This window comes from Mauremys mutica, chromosome 9 (genome assembly GCF_020497125.1).
Source record: "Mauremys mutica isolate MM-2020 ecotype Southern chromosome 9, ASM2049712v1, whole genome shotgun sequence".
In the NCBI taxonomy this organism is placed as follows: domain Eukaryota; kingdom Metazoa; phylum Chordata; order Testudines; family Geoemydidae; genus Mauremys; species Mauremys mutica.
In genome coordinates this window covers 48,348,586-48,373,021 of record NC_059080.1, presented here as the reverse complement: position 1 = coordinate 48,373,021, position 24,436 = coordinate 48,348,586, and the positions used below count along the sequence as shown (strand labels likewise).

General features: G+C 50.5%; 1 protein-coding gene across 2 annotated transcripts in view; it reads right to left on the bottom strand.

Moving 5' to 3' along the window:
* CROCC2 (ciliary rootlet coiled-coil, rootletin family member 2) overlaps positions 1-24,436 on the bottom strand; it is a 146,540-nt gene that overhangs the window by 46,585 nt on the left and 75,519 nt on the right. For both annotated transcript variants that reach the window (XM_045030239.1, XM_045030237.1), the window contains exons 21-23: positions 15,564-15,743; positions 14,115-14,249; positions 4,892-5,035 (exon numbers count right to left, since the gene is read on the bottom strand). In XM_045030239.1, the coding sequence (XP_044886174.1) occupies positions 4,892-5,035; positions 14,115-14,249; positions 15,564-15,743 (459 nt within the window). The remainder of the gene's footprint in view (positions 1-4,891; positions 5,036-14,114; positions 14,250-15,563; positions 15,744-24,436) is intronic.

Genomic DNA, 24,436 nt, shown 5'->3' with positions numbered 1-24,436 from the left:
TTGGATGGCACAAAGTAGCATCTTTTGTTGCACTTAACCGTAGGGGACAACGAGGCTGGGGTCTGCAACAGAGTTTTTGTGGTGTCAGAGATGGTCTTTATGAGGGGCAGGTCAATCTATGCAGGTCCAGAGGGGGCAAGGAGGTCCACCATTGGATCTGCATCCTCCACTACCTCCTCCGCCTGAATGCCCAGGCCCTGGGAAACCTTCCACAAAATTGCTGCAGAACCCTGTTGTCCTCCAAGGCTGGGGCTGTCACTGTGCCCTCCAATGCCTCATCTGGCGAGGACGAGGAAGAGACCCCCGTGAGAGGTGGCTGCTCCCTTCCTTCTGTACCCACGGGATCCCACGGCACCTGGGTTTCTTGGGCTGGTGCCAACCCATATGGTGTTGCGCCCATCAGTGTAGGGGCTGCATACACTGACGCAAGCAATGCTGGTGCCCAAAGTGCCATCGGCGCCAATGTCATCCTCGACGTCGGAATTGCCGCCAGTGCCAGAATCGTCATTGGTGCTGGAGTCCCCGCCGGTGCTGGGGTCGCCAGGACCCCTGGGCCCAGTGCTGGCTGCGCTGGAGGCATTGAGATGGTAGCGAAGGGTGGTAATGGGCCTACCCTGATCCTGCTGGTGCTCATGGTGCTGGTAAGGCAGAGGCTACCAATGTCGCCCTGGAATGAGATCCTTGGCTGCAACCTTGGCTTTCCTTTGAAATGTCCAGGGAGTCCAAAATGGCCATGGTGCCAGGGGCTGCCATTGGGCGGGCAAGGATGCTGGTGCCAAGCTGACATGGACCGTCTGCTCCTACTCCTCTGGGAATGATAGCAGCCCGACTCCGAGGTGTCTGAAAACGATGACCATGGGGGAGCGGGGTACTTCTTGGCACCAAGCTTTCGTGCCAAGGGCTCGGGGATCGGAGTGGCTGCTGGGTGTGCTCCGGTGTCGGGGAGTGGCACGCCTGGGTCAGAGATCGGCAGGCCATCATAGTGGGCTTTCCCCTTAAAGGAGTCCAGGGAATGTCCGGTGCTGGCAACCCTGTCCCCTCTGAGAGGAAAGAACGGTGCCATGAGGTGAAGCAGTTCTTGGGCCGCCTCAAACGCCTCTGGTGTCGAAGGGAGGTGCAGCTCCCGGCTTGGCCTTGGCGAGCGAGGAGGGTCTGGACTCAATAGCCCTTCCACATGGGCAGGAGTTGGTGTGACCATCACCAGTGGTGCAGCACTAGTGTGGCCTGACTCAGGTCTCACAGCGGCAGGCTCCTTAGGCCTAGCTAGGGGAGAGTGACCGTTCTCCAGCCTCTTCTTCTTTTGCGGCACTGACAATTGTGAATGGTGCCTGCGTGTGGCATGTCCAGTCCAGTCCTTATCCTTACCCAGCACTGGTGCTTGTGCCGATGGTGCCAGAGCACTCTGCACCGAGGAGGAGGTATTCGGCGCAGGGTCCATCGACAAAGGGTCGGACTGGGGGACAGAGTGCTGCCTCCATCAACAGGACCTTCAGGCACTGCTCTCTATCTTTTACAGTCCTGGGCTGAAAAGTCTTACAAATGGCACAACGATCCTTTCGATGGCCCTCTCCTAAACACTTTACACATGAGGTGTGAGGATTGCTTCTGGGTATACACTTGCTGCAGGCTTTGCCCGCTGTCGGGAGAGGGTAGGAGGGGATTCTCCCACCCCGCAAGGAAACTTATCTAACATTAATGAACTACTAACTATTAACAAACAATGGAGACCAATGTAAGAAACTGCTAAATGCGCTTGTCAAGACAAGAACACAGGGAAGTTCCAGCTAACCATCACTGGTGGTAAGAAGGACCTGAAAGGGTCGTGGGTCAATAGCGCTCTATATTGAGCGCTATGAAGATGCAACTCCAGGGGGTACCCAGGCCGACCCAATAGGTGCTGCTAGGGGAAAAATCTTCCGGCTACCGTGCATGTGCACGCGCACACACCTGATTGGAATCGTTATGAACAAGCACTCGAAGAAGAAGTCATGTGCCCTACTCCCCTAATCATTTTTGTTGCCCTCCGCTGGACTCTCTCCAGTTTGTCCACGACCTTTCTGTAGTGAGGGGGCCCAAAACTGGATGCAACACTCCAGATGTGGCCTCACCAGTGCCCAGTGGGCACTCACCAGTGTGGGGGAGGGATAACTCAGCGGTTTGAGCATTGGCCTGCTAAACCCAGGGTTGTGAGTTCGGTTCTTGAGGGAGGGATTTGGGGCAAAAATCTGTCTGGGGATTGGTCCTGCTTTGAGCAGGGGGTTGGACTAGATGACCTCCTGAGGTCCCTTCCAACCCTGATATTCTATGATTCAATAGAGGGGGAAAAATCACTTTCCTCAACCTGCTGGCAATGCTCCTACTAATGCAGCCCAGTATGCCTTTAGCATTCTGGCACAGCGATGTGCCCATAGGGGATCACAGCTGGGAATCCCTGAGAAAACAGGGCCCAGAGAGAGATTTGCTCCAGACAGCATGAAGGCTTGCTCTGCTTCAGCTGCACCTCTCTGGTCACACCAGGATCAGCAACAGTGGGGCTGATCCCACACCCTCCTTCACATGCCAGCACAGCTACCACCAAGACATGGAGGGCACTCAAGGGAGGAGGAGCCTACACAGGGGCTTTCAGATTCAAAGCAAATGATGCCAATAAATGAATGTTATAACTTATGGCTGTTTACAACACAGTAGCCCCTGGAGGTGCCAGTGGAGATTAGATCTGGGTGCTGCACCTACACACAGGGAGAGACTGGCCCTACCCCAGAGACCTCTGCAGCTAAATGGGCACAGGGCTGGAGGGGACATGGAGGCCAGGGATGTGATATGATTTGCCCAAGGTCAGTGTCCGAGGTGGGATGGACCCCGGTCTCCTGACTCCCAGGTCAGTGTCTTATTCACTAGCCCAGACATGGCCTAATCACGTCCCCTCTCTCATTGACAAAAGGAGGGGAGTGAAGGTTGTGTAGCATCCCTGGGAATAAGTCAGCTGTTTCCCTCCTTAGCACAGGGTTGCTGGTGCGGGACGGGGTGGGGGCCAGCTGGGAAATCTCCCAGTGTTGAGCCCATTGATTCTGCCCCTTTAGTAAAAAGCTGCCTTGAGTTTATCCTGTTGCTCCAGTTCTGCCCCGGTGACCTTTGCGGTGGGGGCTGGGGTGTGGGGGTGGGATAGAAATTTCCGCAGAAACTTAAAGTCACCAGTTTCTTTCGTTCCTTCTTCCTCCTTCAATCTGTAAAACCCTAACACTGTCCAGATCCTCCCTGTTGGCCTGGATCACTCCGTCCCACTCCATGTTGTTATTGTTCTGTTTCTGAGGAGGATTAGGGTGAGCTCCCCCTCCCATCCCCCCACCCACATATGGGATCCACAAATGCGCCTAGCATTTTCCACCGAGCTCAGCAGAAATTCACCCAGAAGGTCAATGACCAAAGAAAGGGACGATCCATCATAAAACAAACTGTTTTCATTTCCCAGGATAAAGGGGAGGGGGCTGGGATTGAGAAAAAGAACAAAACCATGAAAAGAAAACAACCCCCAGCTCCTTCTCTGCAAAGACAACCTTCCCCATTTGCAGGAATGTGACAGCCAAAGCTCTTAATATGATTATCATAATTATTTCTTTACTAGAAATTTTTATAAACAGCCTCTTTTGAAATCCACGCTCAGAGAGCCAAATCTCCAGCTGAGTCCTGGGCGGAAGGACAGAGCAGAGGGAGGCTTGGGGAGGAGAGAGAGTGAGTGTGTGCATGCGTGTGTGTGTGCGTGTGCACGCCTGCGTTGGGAAGGCATGGCTGCAGAACCGGCCTGAGACACTTTCTCAAGTTAAAAGGCTGTGAAAATGTTATGGTTCCCATGGCGATAAGTGGGCCCTAGCAGGCGTCTGCTAGGATTTCTCTGTTTGTCTGCCCTCAGCTTGTTCTATAAGCCCTGTAATTGTCTTTTTCCCACTCCCTGCCAATTTCTCCCTCTCCCTCAGCCCCCCACCATCCGTCTTTATCTCTGAGTTTTGCACCCCCTTCTTTCACTGGGACTGGCTCCTGGGTCCCTCTTTCTGTGCCACGGTTCCTCAGCCCTTATCGTATACCAGTGCAGCCCCCTCCTCCCTCAGCTCCCTCTGCCTCCCCGGGCTCTGAATCCCCTTCTCCTGCTTGCCTGTGTGGTCCCTCCCAGGGTCGGACTTTGAAATCTGTTGAAAGGAGCCCATTGTTGCCAAAATAAACAGCCTGTCATGTTAAATTACTCTCTCTCCTCTTTCATGTTTTTTAATTTTCTGTCCCCCCACTCTCCTGTCCTTTTGTGGTGGGGGCCATTCTCTCGCTCTGATGCTGACTCACCAGAGCTGTTAGCCAGGGAGCAGAGCCCACATCGCAGACAGCACTGGGCTAGGGCTTGCACCTGGCCCTTACTCCCCCAGGGTTTGAGCCAGCTTGTGCCATCTGCATGGCTGGTGTAGAAGCGATGGCTGTGGGAAGCTCCCTGTGTAGTGTACCCAGCAGGAAGGCTCTAGGGCACTTGCACAGGACCAGAGCGCACAGCTACAACGTGTTTTGGGTCTGTTACCAATGCTGTGCTAGTGTTATGTGACGGCTGTCACCAGGGACTGACCCCAGGACCTCCAGAGCTAAAAGCACAAGCTGCTACAGATTGAGCTAAAGAGCCAGCACTCCATAGCTAGAGCTGCTGCTGCGAGGACTCCTCTCCTCTCTTGTGGGCAAGGCATGGGGCCTGTAACACACTCCCTTGTGGGCGACAGTTGCATTGATGGCTGGACTCAGGGCAAAGCCCCAGTGCAGGTGAGGCTGAACTGGTCTCCTCTGTCAGACTGGCTTGCTCAGACTCTTGGCAAGCAGAGAGTTAACCCACAGTCCACAGATGACCCAGAACAGCCATACATACCTCCCTCCCCGCAGAGTCCCTCTCTCTTGCCAGCTCCTTTATGTGCTCGTTCAAGCTCTTGGCCTCTCTCTGATGGGCAGCCACCGCGTCTTCAAACTGAGCCTGGAAGGTGTGCAGCTCTCCGGTGATACTGGTGACTGTGTTCTGCGGGGGACCAAGAGGGGACAATGCTGTCAGTGATGCTCAGTCTGCGTGCCCGTGTGTGCCAGGCTGGCTGCATGCCATGCTGCTTTGCCTCTTGCACTCATGCTCCAACCAGCAAACCCCCATGTGTAACACACTCACTGTCGGCTGGCCCCACGGAGCCTGGAGCATAAGGCCTGTGGGGAGGAGTGTGCTGGTTTGCAGGACAAGGCTCTGTAAACCAGTGGGTGATGCCAAAGGGCTGCTGCCCTCTCCCTAAGCCAGGTCATCACTGGTGGCAGACAGTGCCCATGCTGCTTAAGGGCCCAGTGCTTTGCTTTACAGCTAGGGTGCACTGCAGAAGACCCAGGTGACAGACACCACTTTGGCCAGGGCCTGAAACAGAGACCTCCAGAGCTAAACATGAGGGCTGCTCCAGCTTGAGCTAAAGCTCCAGAACTGGGACTTTGACGGACTGGCATCCTCCATGCATCAGACACAGGGGGCATGGAACACATGCAGGCCACCCCTGTCTTCCTCTGCCCAGCTCCTGCACTCTCACGCTGCGCAACTCCCCTCCCTGCCTTCCTGACAAGTTTCCATGCACCTTGCAACACAGTCACAGCAAGGCCTGGCTCCCATCTCACCCCCAGTACTGTGCACTGGGAGGGACTGTGTGGTGCTGCAGTGGAGTGAAAGCAGTGTGAGTTCACAGTGAGGGCCATTTGCTTCCACGGGCCAATTCCCCATCCATGTAGATGTAAGTCAGAGGAGAATCAGGCCCACAGGGGGATTCATCCCTGTGCCTGTACTGAACCCAATGTGTGCCCTTGATCCTTGGACTGCTGGGGCTGGTTAGCCTCCAGCCTGTCCAAGCAGCCTCATAGGCCAGCCTCTCCTGGCTATAGTGTCCCCCCAGCAGCTGGGAATGGCTGGGTTTAGCATTGTCTCAGCCATGCCCCCAGCACACCTCCTGGACCAGAGGACTCCTGCAGGGCATCATGCAGGGCAGCTATTCCAGCTCTGTGCCTGCAGGGGGGGCCTGACACTTGTGCTTGCACAAAGGGGTGAATTCCCCCACCCCCCCATAGGACCAGACAACAGCCTGGCCATGCACATGCAGTTGAGCAGGGGCATGGCCTCCCCACATACCCACTGCAGGAGCAGGCAGAGGGGTAGGGATTGAGCTGAGCTCCACTGCCAACATGCCTGCAAGCACAGCAATGCTGGCACATGGAGGTAGCAATCTGCTCTGGGCCAGCCCCCTTCTAGAAGCCAGGGGGAAGGGGGCAGAAATTATTCCTCTTAACCAGGGCTCCTAGCAATGGGACGGCAGCCCATAGCGTTTAGCCAGGAAGGGTTTAAAGGGCATCGTCAGCTGTTTCCATATGTTCTCGTTTTCCCTTTCCATTGTGCTGGATGCCTGTTTTGATTCTTTACTGTGTCCCATGATCTGCCCAGGATTTTTTCTCTCCTGCATTTCTAATGGAGCTAAAATTCGTAGAATCATAAAATGCAGAGATGGAAGGCGACCTATTAGATCATCCACCCCAGCCCCCTGCCAATGCAGAACTGCTCCCTGCAGAACATTCCCGAGTGACTTGTCTAGACCAAGTATGAGCAGCTCCAGCGAAGGGGCTTCCAGCACTTCCCTGAGAAAATTATTCCATGGTTTAATTGCCCTTATTGTTAGGAAATTTTTCCCGATGTCTAGCCTAAATTTTTGTTTGTGAAGTTTGATCTCATTATTTTGTCACTCCTCCCTGAACTACTCTATACAATCATCCCTCTCTGTCATGTTCCCATCCTTTAATACTGCACAGTTCTCCTTGCACCCCTTCAGTGTCTTGCACTGTACTATACAAAGATTTCATTCTTGTCGCCTTTTCCCAGACATAGGTCAGTCTCTCTGAACCTGCAATCTCTTTTGTTGCCTCTCTCTGAATTGACTCCCATTTGCTTCTATCTTCCTTGAAATGGGGCATCCAAAATGGCTACATGCAGAATTCCAAAGGTGCTTGAACTAACCCGTTACCTCTCTGGGTTGGGACATTACGGGCCAGATTCCCAGCTGGTGTAAATTAACGTAGCACCACTGACGTCTATGGAGTTATGCTGATTTGCACCAGCTGAAGATATAGCCCATGGGGATACAGCCTTTGGGCCCCAGGAAGTGACTGTGAAAACTCTAATCAACTCCAACAGGAGGAGGATCAGACTTTCACCCATTATGGTCAGTTTCTGTCCCCAGAACATGCTGTAAGGGGATAAAAAGGCTGCTATCCACTGTCACGCCTCAGCATCTCCTCCCTGCTTTGTAGATTTATGCTTTCCCCCTGACCCCCAAAAGGTCCTAGACCCTGATCCTGGAAAACTCAAGTGCTTAACTTTATTCATATGAGCAATGCTACTGAACTTAGCAGGGTTCCTCAGCTGTGCGAGCACTTGGGAGCTTGGGGCCCACTTAGATTTTTTTTGAAGTTAAAGCTGGTTAATCCTTGCCCATTTCGCTCCTCTCTCTGCGTCCATGTATATTTTCTCTGCAGCCTCCTGGATGTTTGCATTGGTTTTATATTATCCAGGCTGCAGTGGGGATTCCTGGGATATCTGCATGAAAACACCTTCATTTGTGTGGTATCCCACCAGCAGCATTTATACGGCTACAGCAGATTTACTCATAAAGCATACACAAAGCATCCCCTGGCATTTCCTAGGGCTCCTCACAAACTAGGGCTTTCTGTTCTGGATGCAAGAAATAGCCTGTATCGAGATACTCCGACTTAGGAGGGGCTTTAAAGGGATGTGCTCACCCTACCCATTTCTGTCTATATTACTGTATACCTAGTATTGCTACAAGCAGCCCCAAAGACGCCCAAAGCCAAAAGCATTTGACCACTCGCTCACTTGCAATGTTTCTCCTGTGTACTAAAGGGAGGCCCCAATTCTGCCAGCTAGTTCTCCCAAACGGCCCCTTGTCCACACTGACATCAGGCCTGTGTGGAACCGTACTCTAGTCAGCGTGGCTAGGATCAGGGCTAGTGTCAGTGGTTTCCCTGAGATCTGTGTGGGTCTCTCACACAGCAAAAGAGGAGACAAAACCGCACTTGAGCCGAGGACAACACAAACCTGTCAGGGGGTTTCATGGGCAGGGGCAGCACCTCAAACTACACTGAACTCATTTTTTGGAAGCTGACTAGATTATAAACTGTCTCTTTAAAACCCAGCATTTTATTGCAATCCTCTGACATGGAGCGGGGGTGGGGGGGAAGGACACACAACTCATCAGCTCTCTATAATCCGGATTCTGATTGCAGTTTTCCAGGTGTAAATCAGGGACAGCTCCAGCAAAGTCAATGGAGTTCAGTCAAGTGAGTGAGCAGAGCTGGACCCGACATCTGCCAGTCTGGGGCATTCCACCAACAATAACGGTGACAAGTAAGCAAAGATGAAAGATCTGGGGGGCTACCAAGAAAGGGATGGATCCTCAGCTGGTGTAAATGGTACAGACCAGTGGACGTCAATGGAGCTTTGCTGATTCACACCAGCTGGGTGCCTGGACCATTGACTTCCACAGAACTATGCCAATTTACATCATCTGGGGCTCTGGCTCATTAACTTTCATGGTGCTATGCCAATTTACACCAGCTGGGGATCTGGCCTCATGTTTCACTGAGGGACTCTTAAGTGATCCCAATGGGCCCATTATTCCACTCCCTGCTCTGCCACATGCAGCCTGGCCAGCAAAATTCTGAGAGATGGGTGGAGAAAAAGCAAACCAAAGCCTCAAGCTGCAGGCAAAGATGCAGACGGTGCACATAGCATCTGGGACTAAACAGGATTCCACTTCCCTTCTGTGTTTTGAAGGGCTTGTCTGCGAACTAGAGGGGCATAAACTGTAGAGCACTCTAACTGCCCCCTGGTGACCCTGCTAGTGTGCTCTAAGTAGTACCTAGTGCGTGTACCATAGCTCTGTTTGAAGCAGGACTGCATTGGCACAAACTAGCTGCCTTTTAAAACTTGTCAGTAGAGTCTACATAGGGCAGCTAGAGCACTACACACTAGAGCACTCTACAGTTCACACCCCTCTAGTTCACACTGCGGTGCTGGGTAGATAAGTCCTTAAGGCTACACTGGCCCATGAGTTGCTATCTGAGCAGAGAACTCATCTGGGGTGGAGGGGTGGGGAAGCTCCAGGAAATGAGACTCTTAGGCAAGGTCTTTTTTTCTGGTGCCAGAAGCTCTTTTACTGGGTTGCAGGCTACATATGATTTCTCCAAGGAATGTCAATTTCAGAGCCATGCATACAGCAGGATGAAGAAATACAAGGCAGCTTCCAGCACTTCATTGCAACACATGGGCTCCCTGGAGATGCCTCTGTGGCTTAGACTCACTCTCTGCCCTGCCCATTCTCCCTTTGGTAGAGCCCCCTCCTTACAGGACTGTGAGGCACTGCCCATAGCACACAGACAGGAGAGAATTTATATAATCAAACCATCTTTGCCTTAACCCCTTGGCTGCTGAGTCCAGCAGCAACAAGAGCACACCAATTAATGAATTATGTGTAGTACATCCTCAGCAGTGTATTCTCAGTGTAAATCCATGGCAACGCCAGGGAAGTAATTCTGGAGGGAGTCAATGACAGAGCACTGTGGGCATCAGAAGAGGACCCAGAAGGTGACCCTGAAGGAGTGTTTGATAGGTGAGCAGGGCCTTTCTAGCCAGAGGAGAGCATGATCAGCTGTGTCTAGAGGAGCACACAGCTAGGCTAAAAGGCTATGCAGCTTGGCCAGGGAGAGGCTGTTGGTGACCTGGCTGAGGGCAGCTTGAGAAGAAGAGGGGCAGGCAGCCAAACTGCAGGAGGTGTAAATGTGGGAAGTTGAGACAGTAGGAGTATAGCATGTGCTTGGGAAGTATGGAGGAGGGCTGGCAGCTAAAGAGGAAGGTAGGGTCAAGGAAATATCTCGGAGGACAGGAAGACAGCAGATTAGTTGGAGGCAGAGTGCAGGAACCAGGTAACCGGCAATATCTGAGGACAAGGAAGAGGGATGGATTAAGGTGCGTTCAAGGGAGGTCAAGAGTGCAGCGGGATTTGGGCTGAGATATGGGCTAGAGCAGTAGTTCTCAACCAGGGGTACACGCACCCCTGGGAGTACGCAGAGGTCTTCCCGGGGGTACATCAACTGATCTAGATGTTTGCCTAGTTTTACAACAGGCTACATAAAAAGCACTAGCGAAGTCAGTACAAACTAAAATTTCATACAATGACTTGTTTATACTGATCTATATACTATACATTGAAATGTAAGTACAAGGCTTATATTCCAGCTGATTTATTTGATAATTATATGGTAAAAATGAGGCAGTAGCAATGTTTCAGTACTCATGTGCTGTGACACTTTTGTATGTTTGTCTGATTTTGTAAGCAAGTAATTTTTAAGTGAGGTGACACATGGGGAAACACAAGACAAATTGGTCTCTAGAAAGGGGTACAGTAGTCTGGAAAGGTTGAGAGCCACTGGGCTAAAGGATACCACATGGGACTGGGCTCAAAAGATCTGGTTTCTGATACTGCCTCTGCCACTGACTTGCTGTGTGACCTAAGGGGTGTCACTTCCCCTCTCTGTCTAATGTGACGCTCAGAGAGGGAGAATGCTGTGGGAGAGCAGACATGATGGGGGAGGGATAATTGTCCTTAGCACATCCATGGCACTTGATGTCTTCTAACCATAATCAAAGCCAATCAAGTAATTAAAGACCTAATTAAATCCTGCTTTGTGGCCTGATCACAAATCTTCAAAATGCCTGATGTTCCAGTGGATGAATGTTCCACAGCAGGCTTTAACAGCCTTGATTTATGCCCCAAGCCCAGCATAAATCTCTGTGTGTGAGAATGTGGGGTGCTGAGGAAAGATGGCTGTACAGTGTATGGCATTACTATGGGTGTCACACACAGAGAAAGCTCCTTTCTTCCTGAGAATTTTCTCCCTTCCTCCCCACCCCATCTCCCTCTTTTGTGCTCTCTCAATTTTGTCCTTTGCTTCTTTTCCTGCTCTCACTCCATGTTGCCTCCTCCCCTACCTGCTCATCCATGGTTTCATTCCCCATTCCTTGCCCTCCACCACTGGCTCCTCTCTATTCTTTCCCTTCACTGCTCTGCCTGGATTATCCTCAGCCTCCACTCTGCTTCCCAGTATGAGCCAGCAATAAAGCAAAGCTGACCAGCTCTGTCAGTTTCATCTTGTTTCTGAGCTAGTCTTGAGAAGAGCTCAGGAAGGTGAAACTGACTAGATCCTGTTTTGCTACTTCTCTCACAGGTGATGGAAGGGAAGGCAGTAATGAGAGGTGTTTTGTGCCTTCTCTGCACTCCTTGGTATGTCAGTCCCTATGCTAGAGAAATCTGCTGCTGGAATCTTAGAATATGAGGGTTGGAAGGGACCTCAGGAGGTCATCTAGTCCAACCCCCCTAATCAAAGCAGGACCAATCCCCAGACAGATTTTTGCCCCAGATCCCTAAATGGCCCCCTTAAGGATTGAACTCACAACTGTGGGTTTAGTAGGCTAATGCTCAAACCACTGAGCTATACTCCCCTTTCCCTGACTGAGAATCAAACCCAGACTATAGCAGTGAGAGTGCCTAATTATAACCACTAGACCACCAGGGAATGTGTATTAGTGACTATTATTATTGTCTATATAATGTCACGTAAGGTGTGTGTGCATTAATCTTTAGAGGTAGCTAAAAACACAGGTCCAGCAACAAAGGGTTTACAGTCTAGTTATTCAAACAGTTGCACATCCCACATAGGGGTTAAAGATGAAAGTCCAATCCTTTCCCCATAGTAATCAAGGGAACTTTTTTTGTTGACTTCAGTGAGAATACAACTGGACCCAGGGAATCAAATGGAACATTTTCCAAGGGAACAAAGTCTCCCCCCTTTTGATCACACCACTACACCACAGCAGGTTATTTCCATTCCTCCCACTCAGTGATATTTGGGGGTAGGGAATTGTTTACAGTCATTGAGGAAAGTTATTCTTTGCATTTGATTTCCCTTTGGTTCCCAACCAATCTTTCCAATGTCAATGCTTTGCAGATGAGTTCTGGTTGGAGTTTTATATCCTTCTTGTACTGTTTGTTTGTTGTTAAGGGACTATTCTTTAACATGCATGCTCTCCTTTGGAATGATCTATCTGGTGGCTGAGCCCCCGCTGATGTCATGCATACATTTCTGATTGTAAAACCAAACCAAACCAGCCAACATTATGCTAGCTCACTGAAACCTCACAATGGATTTCTGCAAGCAAATTGCAGGAACCAACAGTATAAGCAACGGTCAAGTACACAGCGGTGCCTATGTGCCTTAATTTTGGCCAGTAACGGGATTCTATGCAGAGTGATGTGTCTCTGATAACAACAAAGTAGATTTAGACTGGCCAAGCCATCTGACTTGTAAGATCAGTCACATTTTCAGTGCATGTAGGAGGCTGTGATAAATGAAGGCAGCGGGGGTAGCTCCCTTTTATGGACACCCAGCCAGCCAGTAGCTATAAAATCCCTCTTAGTAGCTGTTCTCTAATTGCTCTACCTGTAAAGGGTTAAAAAGTCTCACTGAGATGCATAGGTAAAAGGAATTGAGTGGGCACCTGGCCAAATGAGCCAATGGGAAGCTAGAACTTTTTAAAATTGAACCAAGACTCCCCTTTTGTCTGTCTGTCTTGTTGTTCTCCCGGGGACAAGCAGACAGGACAGCAGTTATGCTGTAAAAAACTTGGGCCGGATATGAAAAAATCATTAGTATCATACCTAGAAACTACTAATTTAAAACCCCAAATATGTAAGTAGATCAGGAAATGTCTAGGAAGATGTGATTAGATTTATCCCTTTTATTTAATTATGGCTTGCGGATTGCTCTGTGCTAACCCCAGGTGCTTTTGTTTTGCTTGTAATGTGCTAACCCCAGGTGCTTTTGTTTTGGTTGTAACCTTTAAGCTGGACCTCAAAAAAGCTACTCTTGATGCTTAATCCTTGTAGTTGCTCTTTTAAAATTTAGCAATAGCCTGAGTTCCCAAATGTATTTTCTTTCTTTCTTTTTTTTTTTAATAAAATTAACCCTTTTTTAGAACAAAATTGGATTTTTGTGTCTTAAGAGGCTTGTGCACATGTTGTTTAATTAACTGGTGGCAACAGCTAATTTCCTTTTTTTTCCATCCTCTTTCTCAGCTCTTCCCTGGAGGAGGGGTGGGTGAAAGGGCTTGAGGGTACCCCTCAGGAAGGAATTCCCAACTTTTGCCTTCCTGGGCTCTCACAGGGGTTCTGCACTTGGGTGGTGGCAGCATCTACCAATCTGAGGTCAGAGAGAAGCTGTAACCTTGGGAGTTTAATACAAGTCTGGAGTGGCCAGTATTAATTTTTGGAATTCTTGTGGGCCCCCACCTTCTGCACTCGAAGTGCCAGAGTGGGGAATTAGCCTTAACAGAGGCAGTGAAAGACTTCTCCACCCAAGAGGGTTTTTATTCTCATAGCAAGGCTCTGTCTAAATGCAGAAGTTGTGGCAGTCTAGTGTGTATCGATGTAAGTGGACCAATGTAGCTGCACTGACTGTGTCCACACTGTGCACATGCCTTTGCCTAAAGCTACTTCCCCTTTGAAGCTTCACATCCACATTTTACAGTGCTGTACTGCTAGAAGCATGTTGCACTGCAGGTAGGTATCCCAGGCACCAACTGCTGTTTCTAGGCACTGTGCATTCTGGGTACTTTTCACAGCAGATTAGGGGATACCAGTCAGCGTGCAGAGGAACTGTCCGACTATGGATTCAACTCTTATCATCCCTCCTGTTGTATCCCAGAATTCATCTGGAGCTTGCTGACCCAGGCCATTTTCAAACAATTGGCTAGCAACATGGAGGATAAACAGGCAATCCTGTCCATTACTGACACTCATCAGCTTCAATGGGATCACTCACATGCCTGGAATTCGACATGTGCTTAAGCATCTTCCTGCTGCAGGGCTGGCCACAGCAGAACTCCAGCCTGCAGGATCCTGCAGGGCACATTACTGTTTGGGCCACATGGTGTCTAGAGAAGGATCTGAGCTCACCTTATCCTGCTCCTGGCGGTTCAGAGCCTCCAGCTTCACCCGGTCGATCTCCATCCTGGCGTTCATAAGCTCCCGCTGGGCCTCGCTGAGCTTCTCTGACAGCAGACTCTTCTCTGTTTCCTTCAGGGACAGTGCCTGGCAGGGTGCAACAGACAGGAGCCATCATTCAAGAATGGCACACGTGGAAGGACAGGTGCAGGAACTCAGCATGTTGGGACAGAAGAACATTCTCCACAGGTGCCCCCTGCTAGGACTGCAGTGGCTGCACGCTTTCTTGCAGCTAGCTCTGTTATGCCATTCAATAGAGAGCCTCCCGTTGGCCCAGACTGGGCCTGTAGTAGCTGTGGGGTTACCCACACCCAGCACTCTATATCACTCCCCACAGTGCCTCCCGCTGGCCCAGGCTGGACCTGTAGTAGCTGTGGGGTTACCCACACCCAGCACTCTATATCACTCCCCACAGCGCCTCCCGCTGGCCCAGGCTGGGCCTGAAGTAGACTCACTGACTCACAGACTTTAAGGTCAGAAGGGTCCATCATGATCATCTAGTCTGACCTTCTGCACATCGCAGGCCACGGAACCTCGCCCACCCACTCCTATAATAGACCCCGAACCTCTGGCTGAGTTACTGAAGTCCTCAAATCACGATTTAAAGACTTCAAGTTACAGAGAATCCACCATTTACACTAGTTTAAACTTGCAAGTCACCCTGCCCCATGCTCAACAGGAAGGCGAAACCCCACCAGGGTCTCTGCCAATCTGAGCCGGGGGGAAATTCCTTCTCAATCCCAAATATAGCAATAAATTAGACCCTTAGACTTTCAGCAAGACCCACCAGCCAGACACCTGGGAAAGAATTCTCTGCAGTAACTCAAAGTCCTTCCCATCTAGTGTCCCATCTCTGGCCGTTGGAGATATTTGCTGCTAGCGGTTGCAGATTGGCTGCATACCATTGTAGGCAACCTCAACATACTATCCCCACCATAAACTTATCAAGCTCAGGCTCGAAGCCAGTTAGATTTTTTGCCCCCACTGCTCCCCTTGGAAGGCTCTTCCAGAACTTCACTCCTCTGATGGTTAGAAACCTTCGCATATTTCAAGCCTAAACTTGTTGATGGCCAGTTTATAGCCATTTGTTCTTGTGTCTGCATTGGCGCTTAACTTAAATAACTCCTCTCCCTCCCTGGTATTTATCCCTCTGATGTAGTTATAGAGAGCAATCATATCTCCCTTCAGCCTTCATTTGGTTAGGGCTAAACAAGCCAAGTTCCTTAAGTCTCCTTTTGTAAAGTATGTTCTCCATGCCTCTGAGTTCCCCAGAGCCCTTCTCTGAGTTCTCCACAGCCAGCATGCTATACCACTCCCTACAGCGCCTTCCACTGGGAGAGGCTGGGACTGGACCTTTCCTGCAGCCAGTGCTCCTCCAGGATCGTTGCTCTCCCTGCTTACCTTCTGCTTGTCATTCTCCAACAGGAGGAGGCTTTCATCCCGCTCCTGCTGCAAACTCAGTACTTCCTCAGCCAGCTCCTCTTTCTCAGCCTCACATTTGGACAGCAGCTCCTCCTTCTCCTGGTGCAGCCGGTGCACAGCCTCTTCCTTCTCCTCCCTCAGTGCCAGACACAGACTCTCCTGACATCGAGCAAGAGCAGAGCAGGCCGTTAGGACAGGTCTGGATGGGGACAGACCTTCCTGAACAGTTACATCCCTCACCCTGCTGCAGAGCCATGTGGCACTCCATACAGGGCTTGCCTGACAGAGAGGTCAGGGAGAGCATTAACGCTGTGATGGCCCAGCTACTGTACATGTCATGCTTCCAGCCAGCACAGAGGAGAACACTTAGGACAAAGAATACACAATGTAGCTAGGTTCCCAGGACTGCCTGTGATCTGGAGTCTTCACCATATTACTATGGTGGAGGAGGGGTGTATGGGGTTGTCAGGGAGGGGTAGTATCTCTGATGGGGGAGCAGTCATACTCCTAGGAGTAGCTCATCCACTTTGGTCCCCACTTGACACCCAGCTCTCACCTGTGGCTCCAAGTAGCCGTCAGCATGCGACAGCGGCCACACCCCAGAAACCATCTCGACTGGCGGGCTAAACCAGGTGAGGGTAGCCGATGAGTCTGAGACTCTCGGTGAGTTAGGGCCTGTCTACCCATTGCATGCAAAGGCTGGATCTGGCTGACTGAGGAAACCTGGTTCAACGGTCAGGAAGGCGGTGACAGCAAGCGTTCTGGAACGCTCAAGAGCATGACAAGACACGTAGGCATCCTGGTCATCCACTGTGCCCTGCCCTATCTCCAGCTGTCTCGACTCTTGTCCTGCCACTGGATACAGATAGGAACTGGGAAGAGAGAGTGAGGTTGATGTCGCGCAACTCTCCCTCACTTTAATCCAATTCACGTGCAAGTCTCGACATCATATCATATCACATCATATCAAGTCCTGTGGCGATGGGCGAGTGACGAAGCAGCAGGTGTGGATACACTGGGAGCTGTAGCCGCGGACCTGCACACAGGCGGCTCAGGTATAATGGTTGTTCCTCACTGACCGAAGCAGCAGTGGAGCTCGGCGTCTTCTTGAGCGACTGAGCAGCTCTATTCAGGATTGCACTGCTCACCTCCGTAGAATGAGGAGGGGGCTAGAAAAGGTGCCCTAAACATTGTCTGCTTCACCTTACCCTGGCCAGCATACCGCGGCTGGCAGGGATCCCATAAAAGCGGTCGAACAAAAACAAAACTTAGAGTGACACCGATCACCACTGGCACATGGAATGTGCGCATGCTACTGGACAACATCACGGCAGACAGACCGGAGAGAAGAACAGCACTTGTCGCCAGAGAGCTTGCACGCTACAACATTGACATTGCAGCCCTTAGCGAAACTCGCCTTGCTAATGAAGGACAGCTATCCGAGTCAGGAGGAGGCTATACATTCTTCTGGAGTGGCCGCAGCAGTGATGAGCGTCGCGAATCTGGAGTTGGCTTCGCCATCAAGAATCATCTTGTTCGGAAACTTGCCAGTCCCAAGGGTGTGAATGACCGACTCATGACAATGCAGCTTCCGCTTCAAAAAGGAAAACAAGCTACTTTGATCAGCGCATACGCTCCCACAATGACCAACCCAGAGGATGTGAAGGATAAATTCTACGAAGAACTAGATGCTCTGCTATCATCAGTGCACCGCACAGACAAGCTGATCCTGCTTGGCGATTTTAACACAAGAGTCGGATGCGATGCCGCAGCCTGGGAAGGAGTCATCGGGAAAAATGGAGTGGGAAAGTGTAACAGCAATGGCCTGTTACTGCTGAAAACTTGTGCAGCACATGACCTTCTGATCACCAATACGGTCTTCCACCTCCCTACCCATAACAGGACTTCATGGATGCATCCCTGTTCCAAGCACTGGCATCTGATCGACTATGTCATCATCAGGAGAAGGGACAGACAAGATGTCAGGGTTACAAAAGCTATGTGCGGCGCTGACTGTTGGATGGATCACAGGCTCATAGTATCCAAAATGAAACTCCGTATCATGCCGAAGAGACGACCACAAGGCTGTAAGGCTCTCAAAAGGATCAACGTGTCGAAGCTGAAGAACAGCCGCATCACTGAAAATCTAGCGGAAGACCTAGAGAATGAGCTTGCTGATCTTTGTATTGAGGATGACGCTGAGAAAGACTGGGAGCGATTCTGCAACACTGTCCATACAGCTGCATCGAAAGTATTGGGGCCCTCCACATGCAGGCGGCAAGACTGGTTTGACGAAAATGATGCAGAAATCCAGGCCTTACTTGCTGAGAAGCACCGCCTGCATCGTGCATATCAGAACGACCCATCCTCAGCGGCAAAGAAGACCGCCTTTATCAACGCTCGCAGAACAGTACAGAACCGACTGTGCAAAATGCAGGACTTGTGGCTGAGCGCCAAAGCAGATGAAATACAGACGTATGCGGACAGGAACAACTATAAGCAGTTCTATGAAGCCCTCAACACACTCTATGGTCCACAGTCTTCTGGGAGCTTTCCCCTCCTGAACTCTGATGGCACTGTGCTCCTTACAGAGAAGACGCAGATTCTCCAGAGATGGGCTGAACATTTTGAAGCAGTTCTCAACTGCCCCTCAGTCATCAATGATGAGGCCATTGACAAGATGCCCCAGGTTGCAGTCAATGACTCCATGGATGCTTCACCAGAAGAGGACGAAGTGAAGAAAGCCATCAACCAGCTGTCAAGTGGCAAAGCCCCAGGGTCAGATGCCATACCAGCAGAGGTGTACAAAGTCGGTGGACCCGTGCTGCTATGGAAACTCACTGAGCTGTTTCAGTCCTTCTGGAAGCACGGATCCATTCCACAGGAATTTAGAGACGCGTCCATCGTGCACCTCTATAAGAGGAAGGGCAATTGCCAGGTATGCGACAATCACCGTGGAATCTCGCTGCTCTCTACAGCGGGGAAAGTTCTTGCACGGGTTCTGTTGAACCGATTGATCGCTCACCTGGAGCAGGGCTTACTGCCAGAATCACAGTGCGGCTTCCGCAAGGGACATGAGACTATTGACATGATCTTCGCTGCGTGTCAGCTACAGGAGAAATGTCAAGAGCAGAATCGTGAACTCTACACAACTTTTGTGGACCTCACGAAAGCGTTCGACTCTGTCAGTCGCCAGGGCCTGTGGAGGATCATGTCGAAATTCGGCTGTCCAGACAGATTCATACGAATGGTACGTCAATTTCATCACGGTATGATGGCTCGTGTCCTGGATGACGGTGAAACATCTGAGGCCTTCCCAGTCACCAATGGCGTCAAGCAAGGGTGTGTTTTAGCACCCACTTTATTCAGCATGATATTCTCTGCCACTCTGACTGATGCCTTTCAACACTGCACTGAAGGAGTAGGCCTGAAGTACAGAACTGACGGGAAACTATTCAATTTGAGGCGACTGCGTGACATCACCAAGGTGAAGGAAACTGTACTTCGAGACTTTCTCTTTGCCGATGATTGTGCTCTGAATGCTAGTACAGAGCCAGAAATGCAAGCCAGTATGGACAAGTTTTCATCTGCATGCAACAACTTCGGTCTCACCATTAACATCAAGAAGACTGAGGTCATGCACCAGCCAGCTCCCCACACTCCGTACTCAGAACCGTCCATCACTGTAAATGGACAGAGACTTCAGGCAGTGGACCACTTCATGTACCTGGGCAGTACCCTTTCCCGAGCAGTGTCAATCGATGATGAAATAAATTGCAGAATTGCTAAAGCCAGCTCTGCATTTGGCCGATTGCGCGCCAACGTCTGGGAACGTCGAGGGATCAGCCTACCAATGAAGCTGAAGGTCTACCGAGCAGTGGTGCTTCCAACTCTGCTGTACGCCTGTGAGACGTGGACTGTCTATTGGAGTCATGCACGAAGGCTCAATCACTTCCACATTTCCTGTCTGCGAAATCAGATGGCAGGACAAAGTGCCCGATACTGAAGTCCTTACCAGAGCCAGTCTGCCGTCAGTTCACACACTGCTGATGAGAGCCCAGACCAGATGGGCCGGGCATGTCGTGTGAATGTCAGACGAGCGCATTCCTAAACAGCTCTTCTACAGAGAACTCACCCAGGGAAAGCGCTCCCATGGAGGACAAAAGAAGCGGTTCAAGGACACGCTGAAGACCTCTCTGAAGTCCCTCGAGATGAACACCGCCACATGGGAAACCCTCGCACTGAACCATCCAGCATGGCGCAGCCTCATTCACACAGGCAGTAATACCTCTGAGGCGAGGCGTACTGCTGAGGCTGAAAGAAAGCGTGAGCTGCGCAAGTCCAGAGCTGCCCGCACATCATCGACAGTGCCATCACATGTCTGCCCGACGTGTGACAGGACGTTCCACGCCCGAATCGGACTGATCAGTCATCTTCGGACGCACAGAGCCCGGTCATCGAATGAATGAGTTGTTGAGGTCTTCATCGACAACGATGGACGAACATCATGGTGGAGGAGAAGAAGGTGATCAGGAACAGTCAACATGGATTCACCAAGGGCAAGTCATGCCTGACCAATCTGATTGCCTTCTATCAGGGTCGGCTCCAGGCACCAGCATTCCAAGCAGGTGCTTGGGCTGAAGACAGAAGCTGCCGCCGAATTGCTGCCGCCGTGGAAACGAGCATGCCGCCCTAATGGCACACTGACTGCCCTCACTGTTTGCGGTGGCAATTCGGCGCGCTGCTTGGGGTGGCAAAAACAGTAGAGCCGGCCCTGCCCTCTATGATGAGATAACTGACTCTGTGGATATGGGGAAAGCGGTGGATGTGATATATCTTGACTTTAGCAAAGCTTTTGATACGGTCTCCCATAGTATTCTTGCCAGCAAATTAAAGAAGTATGGATTAGATGAATGGACTATCAGGTGGATAGAAAGCTGGCTAGATCGTCGGGCTCAACAGGTAGTGATCGATGGCTCGATGTCTAGCTGTCAGCCGATATCAAGTGGAGTGTCCCAGGGGTTGGTCCTGGTGCTGGTTCTGTTCAACATCTTTATTAATGATCTGTATGATGGGATGGATTGCACCCTCAGCAAGTTCGCAGATGACACTAAGCTGGAGGGAGAGGTAGATATGCTGGAGGGTAGGGATAGAGTCCAGAGTGACCCAGACAAATTGGAGGATTGGGCCAAAAGAAATCTAATGAGGTTCAACAAGGATGAGTGCAGAGTCCTGCACTTAGGAAGGAAGAATCCCATGCACCGCTACAGGCTGGAGACCGACTGGCTAAGCAGCAGTGCTGCAGAAAAGGACCTGGGGATTACAGTGGACGAGAAGCTGGATATGAGTCAGCAGTGTGCCCTTGTTGCCAAGAAGGCCAATGGAATATTGGGCTGTATTAGTAGGAGCATTGCCAGCAGATCGAGGGAAGTGATTATTCCCCTCTATTTGACACTGGTGAGGCCACACCTGGAGTATTGTGTCCAGTTTTGGTCCCTCCACTACAGAAGGGATGTGGACAAATTGGAGAGAGTCCAGCGGAGGGCAACAAAAATGATTAGGGGTCTGGGGCACATGACTTACGAGCAGAGGCTCAGGGAACTGGGCTTATTTAGTTTGCAGAAGAGAAGAGTGAAAGGGATTTGATAGCAGCCTTCAACTACCTGAAGGGAGGTTCCAAAGAGGATGGATCTAGGCTGTTCTCAGTGGTGGCAAATGACAGAACAAGAAGCAATGGTCTCAAGTTGCAGTGGGGAAGGTCTATTTTGGCTATTAGGAAACACTATTTCACTAGGAGGGTGGTGAAGCACTGGAATAGGTTACCTAGGGAGGTGGTGAAATCTCCATCCTTAGAGGTTTTTAAGGCCTGTCTTGAAAAAGCCCTGGATGGAATGATTTAGTTGACGTTGGTCCTGCTTTGAGCAGGGAGTTGGACTAGATGACCTCCTGACGTCCCTTCCAACCCTAATATTCTATGATTCTATGTGCTACTTGCTTACTACAGTGCCACTATTAGGGGCAGGACAGTTTGGATGTATAACCAACTGTAAGGCAATCAAGATTGGATCCACAGCCCATTGAAGTCAATGGAAGACTTTGCATCAAGTTCAATGGGCGGTGGATCAGAGATCACTCTTCAACTGTGGCAGCACAAGTTCACTGCACTCATTGATGTGGTCCAGTTCACTTGCAGCAGATCTTGTTTCCACTGTAAAGTTTGTTCTCTCACACCCAGTAGTGTAAATCAGGAACTACTCCTACTGAGTCAATGGAGATACAGCAGCATAAATTGGACATCTGTGAGAGGAGCACAAGACCTGGTGTCCTGCCATGCCACATTCTGCTGAAAAGTCTCACACAAAAGATCTCAGGAGGATGGCAGTCAGACTGGGTCATCAGGAGCTGCAGGGTGTCCCTTCTGGCAGCTCAGTACTGCTCAGCACCATCAGCACAATTCCTTTCTCACTGCCTTGTCCACAGAGTCACAGATTTGTGATGCAGGTCTGACCCCACTCAGCCCAAGCCAGATGGCCTCCCACAGGCATTCCTGCATCAAGCCCAGACCCTGTGTTGAGCTAGAGAGTCCCTTTCCGAATGACACCCATCCTCCCTGAAAGACTCCAAGGGCCACACAGGCCACCGTGTCCCGATAAGGTGATCCATAGCACATTATTGAGGGGTCACCATGCCCTGGATAAAGCCCCATGGTACATTACCCAAGGGTCACCATGCCCCAGGTAAGGTGCACCATGGTATGTTACACAGGGGTCGCCGTGCCCTAGGTAAGATGACCTATGGTACATTACTGAGGGGTCACCCTACCCTGCATAAGGCACCCCATGGTATGTTAACCAGGCGTTGCTGTGCCCTGGGAAAGGTGCCCCATGAGACGTTACCCAGGGATGACCATGCCACGGTAAGGTGCCCCATGGGTACATTACAGAGGGGTCACTGTGCCCCAGGAAAGGCTCCATGGTATGTTACCCAGAGGTCACCGTGCCCTGGGTAAGGTGCCCCATGGTATGTTACCCAGGGGTCACTGTGCCCTGCATAAGGTGCCCCAAGGTACATTACCCAGGGGTCACCGTACCCCGGGTAAGGCACCCTGTGATAAATGAAAAGGGGGGGGGTAGCTCCCTTTTATGGACACCCAGCCAGGCAGTAGCTATAAAATCCCTCTTAGTAGCTGTTCTCTAATTGCTCTACCTGTAAAGGATTTAAAAATTTCACTGCTATGCATAGGTACAAGGAATTGAGTGGGCACCTGGTCAAAAGAGCCAATGGGAAGGCTAGAACTTTTAAAAATTGAAACAAAGATTCCCCTTTGATCTGTCTGTTTGTTCTCCCGGGGAGACGCGAACAGGGCAACAACTATGCTGTAAGAAGCTTGGGGCCTGGTATGAAAAATCCCCGATATCATACCTAGAAACTACTCATTTGAAACCCCAGATATGTAAGTAGATCAGGAAATGTCTAGGAAGATGTGATTAGGTTTATCTCTTTTTTATTTCTTTATGGCTTATGGACTCCTCTGTGCTAACCCCAGGTGCTTTTGTTTTGCTTGTAACCTTTAAGCTGGACCTCAAGAAAACTATTCTTGGTGCTTAATCTTTTGAAATCTAGCGAATGCCTGAGTTCCCAAATGTACTTTCTTTTAAATAAAATTTACCTTTTTTAAGAACAAGATTGATTTTCTGTGTCCTAAGAGGTTGTGCACATGTTTTTTAGTTAGCTGGTGAAAACAGCTGATTTCCTTTCCCCCCACCCTTCTCAGCTCTTCCCCGGAGCGCGGTGAAAAGGCTTAAGGGTACCTCACAGGAAGGAATTCCCAAGAGCGCCTTCCTGGGCTCTCAAAGGGGTTCTGCACTTGGGTGGTGGCAGCATCTACCAAACTGAGGTCAGAGAGAAGCTGTAACCTTGGGAGTTTAATACAAGCCTTGAGTGGCCAGTATTAATTTTTAAGAATCCTTTCGGGCCCCCACCTTCTGCACTCGAAGTGCCAGAGTGGGGAATTAGCCTTGACATGGTGGTAGAGCAGTGGGATCATTCTGAACCAGAAGCACAGACCTCAGGATTTTAAAAGGACACATTTTTCCTTTTGGTAGCCTGCAAAACCAGGGAGTTCCTTCCTTCCTTCCTTTTCTGCCTGAGGAGGAACAGGCACACAAAGGGTTCATCCTGCAAAGCCAGGGAGTCCAATGAGCAGTTTATTTTTTTGTCTAGCTTTGTGGCAACGAAATAGCTAGGCTAGATTAGGGCAGCCTTGTGCATGAGGTTGTGGTTGGGCACTGAAAATCTAGAGCAATCAGTCTTCCCAAAGCAGCACACCACAGAGAAGAGAGACTCAGGTCAAGCCCAGACATCCACCTCCATGACAGAAATGCAGGGAGGGAATGGGGGACCGGAAATTTCCCTGGAGGGAATGGATAGCTCTTCTCAACCCAAGATCCAGGTGCCAAGATGGAGGGATGCCCTTAACCCAGAACAAGTTCTAACTGTGGAAGACAAGAATTTCTTCCTACAGATGAAGTGCTTGGAGGTGCAAGCAGCGGAGAAGTCCTTGGAAGCAGAGGAGAAGTGCTTGGAGGTGGAGGAGAGGAGAGAGATGTAGCACTTGAAGGTGGAAACAGAGGTGAAGCGCTTGGAGGCGGAGGAGAGGAGAGAGGCGAAGTGCTTGGAGGCAGGAGCAAAGGGGAAACGCTTGGAGGCGGAGGAGAGAGGCAAAGCGCTTAGAGGCGGAAATGGAGCAGAAATGCTTAGAGCTGGAAAGGGCTACGTGGGTCAGCCAGGTAGCCCTAACGGTCCTCCTCCAGGTACCACTCTGCATTCCAAGAAATTCCCCACATACAAGG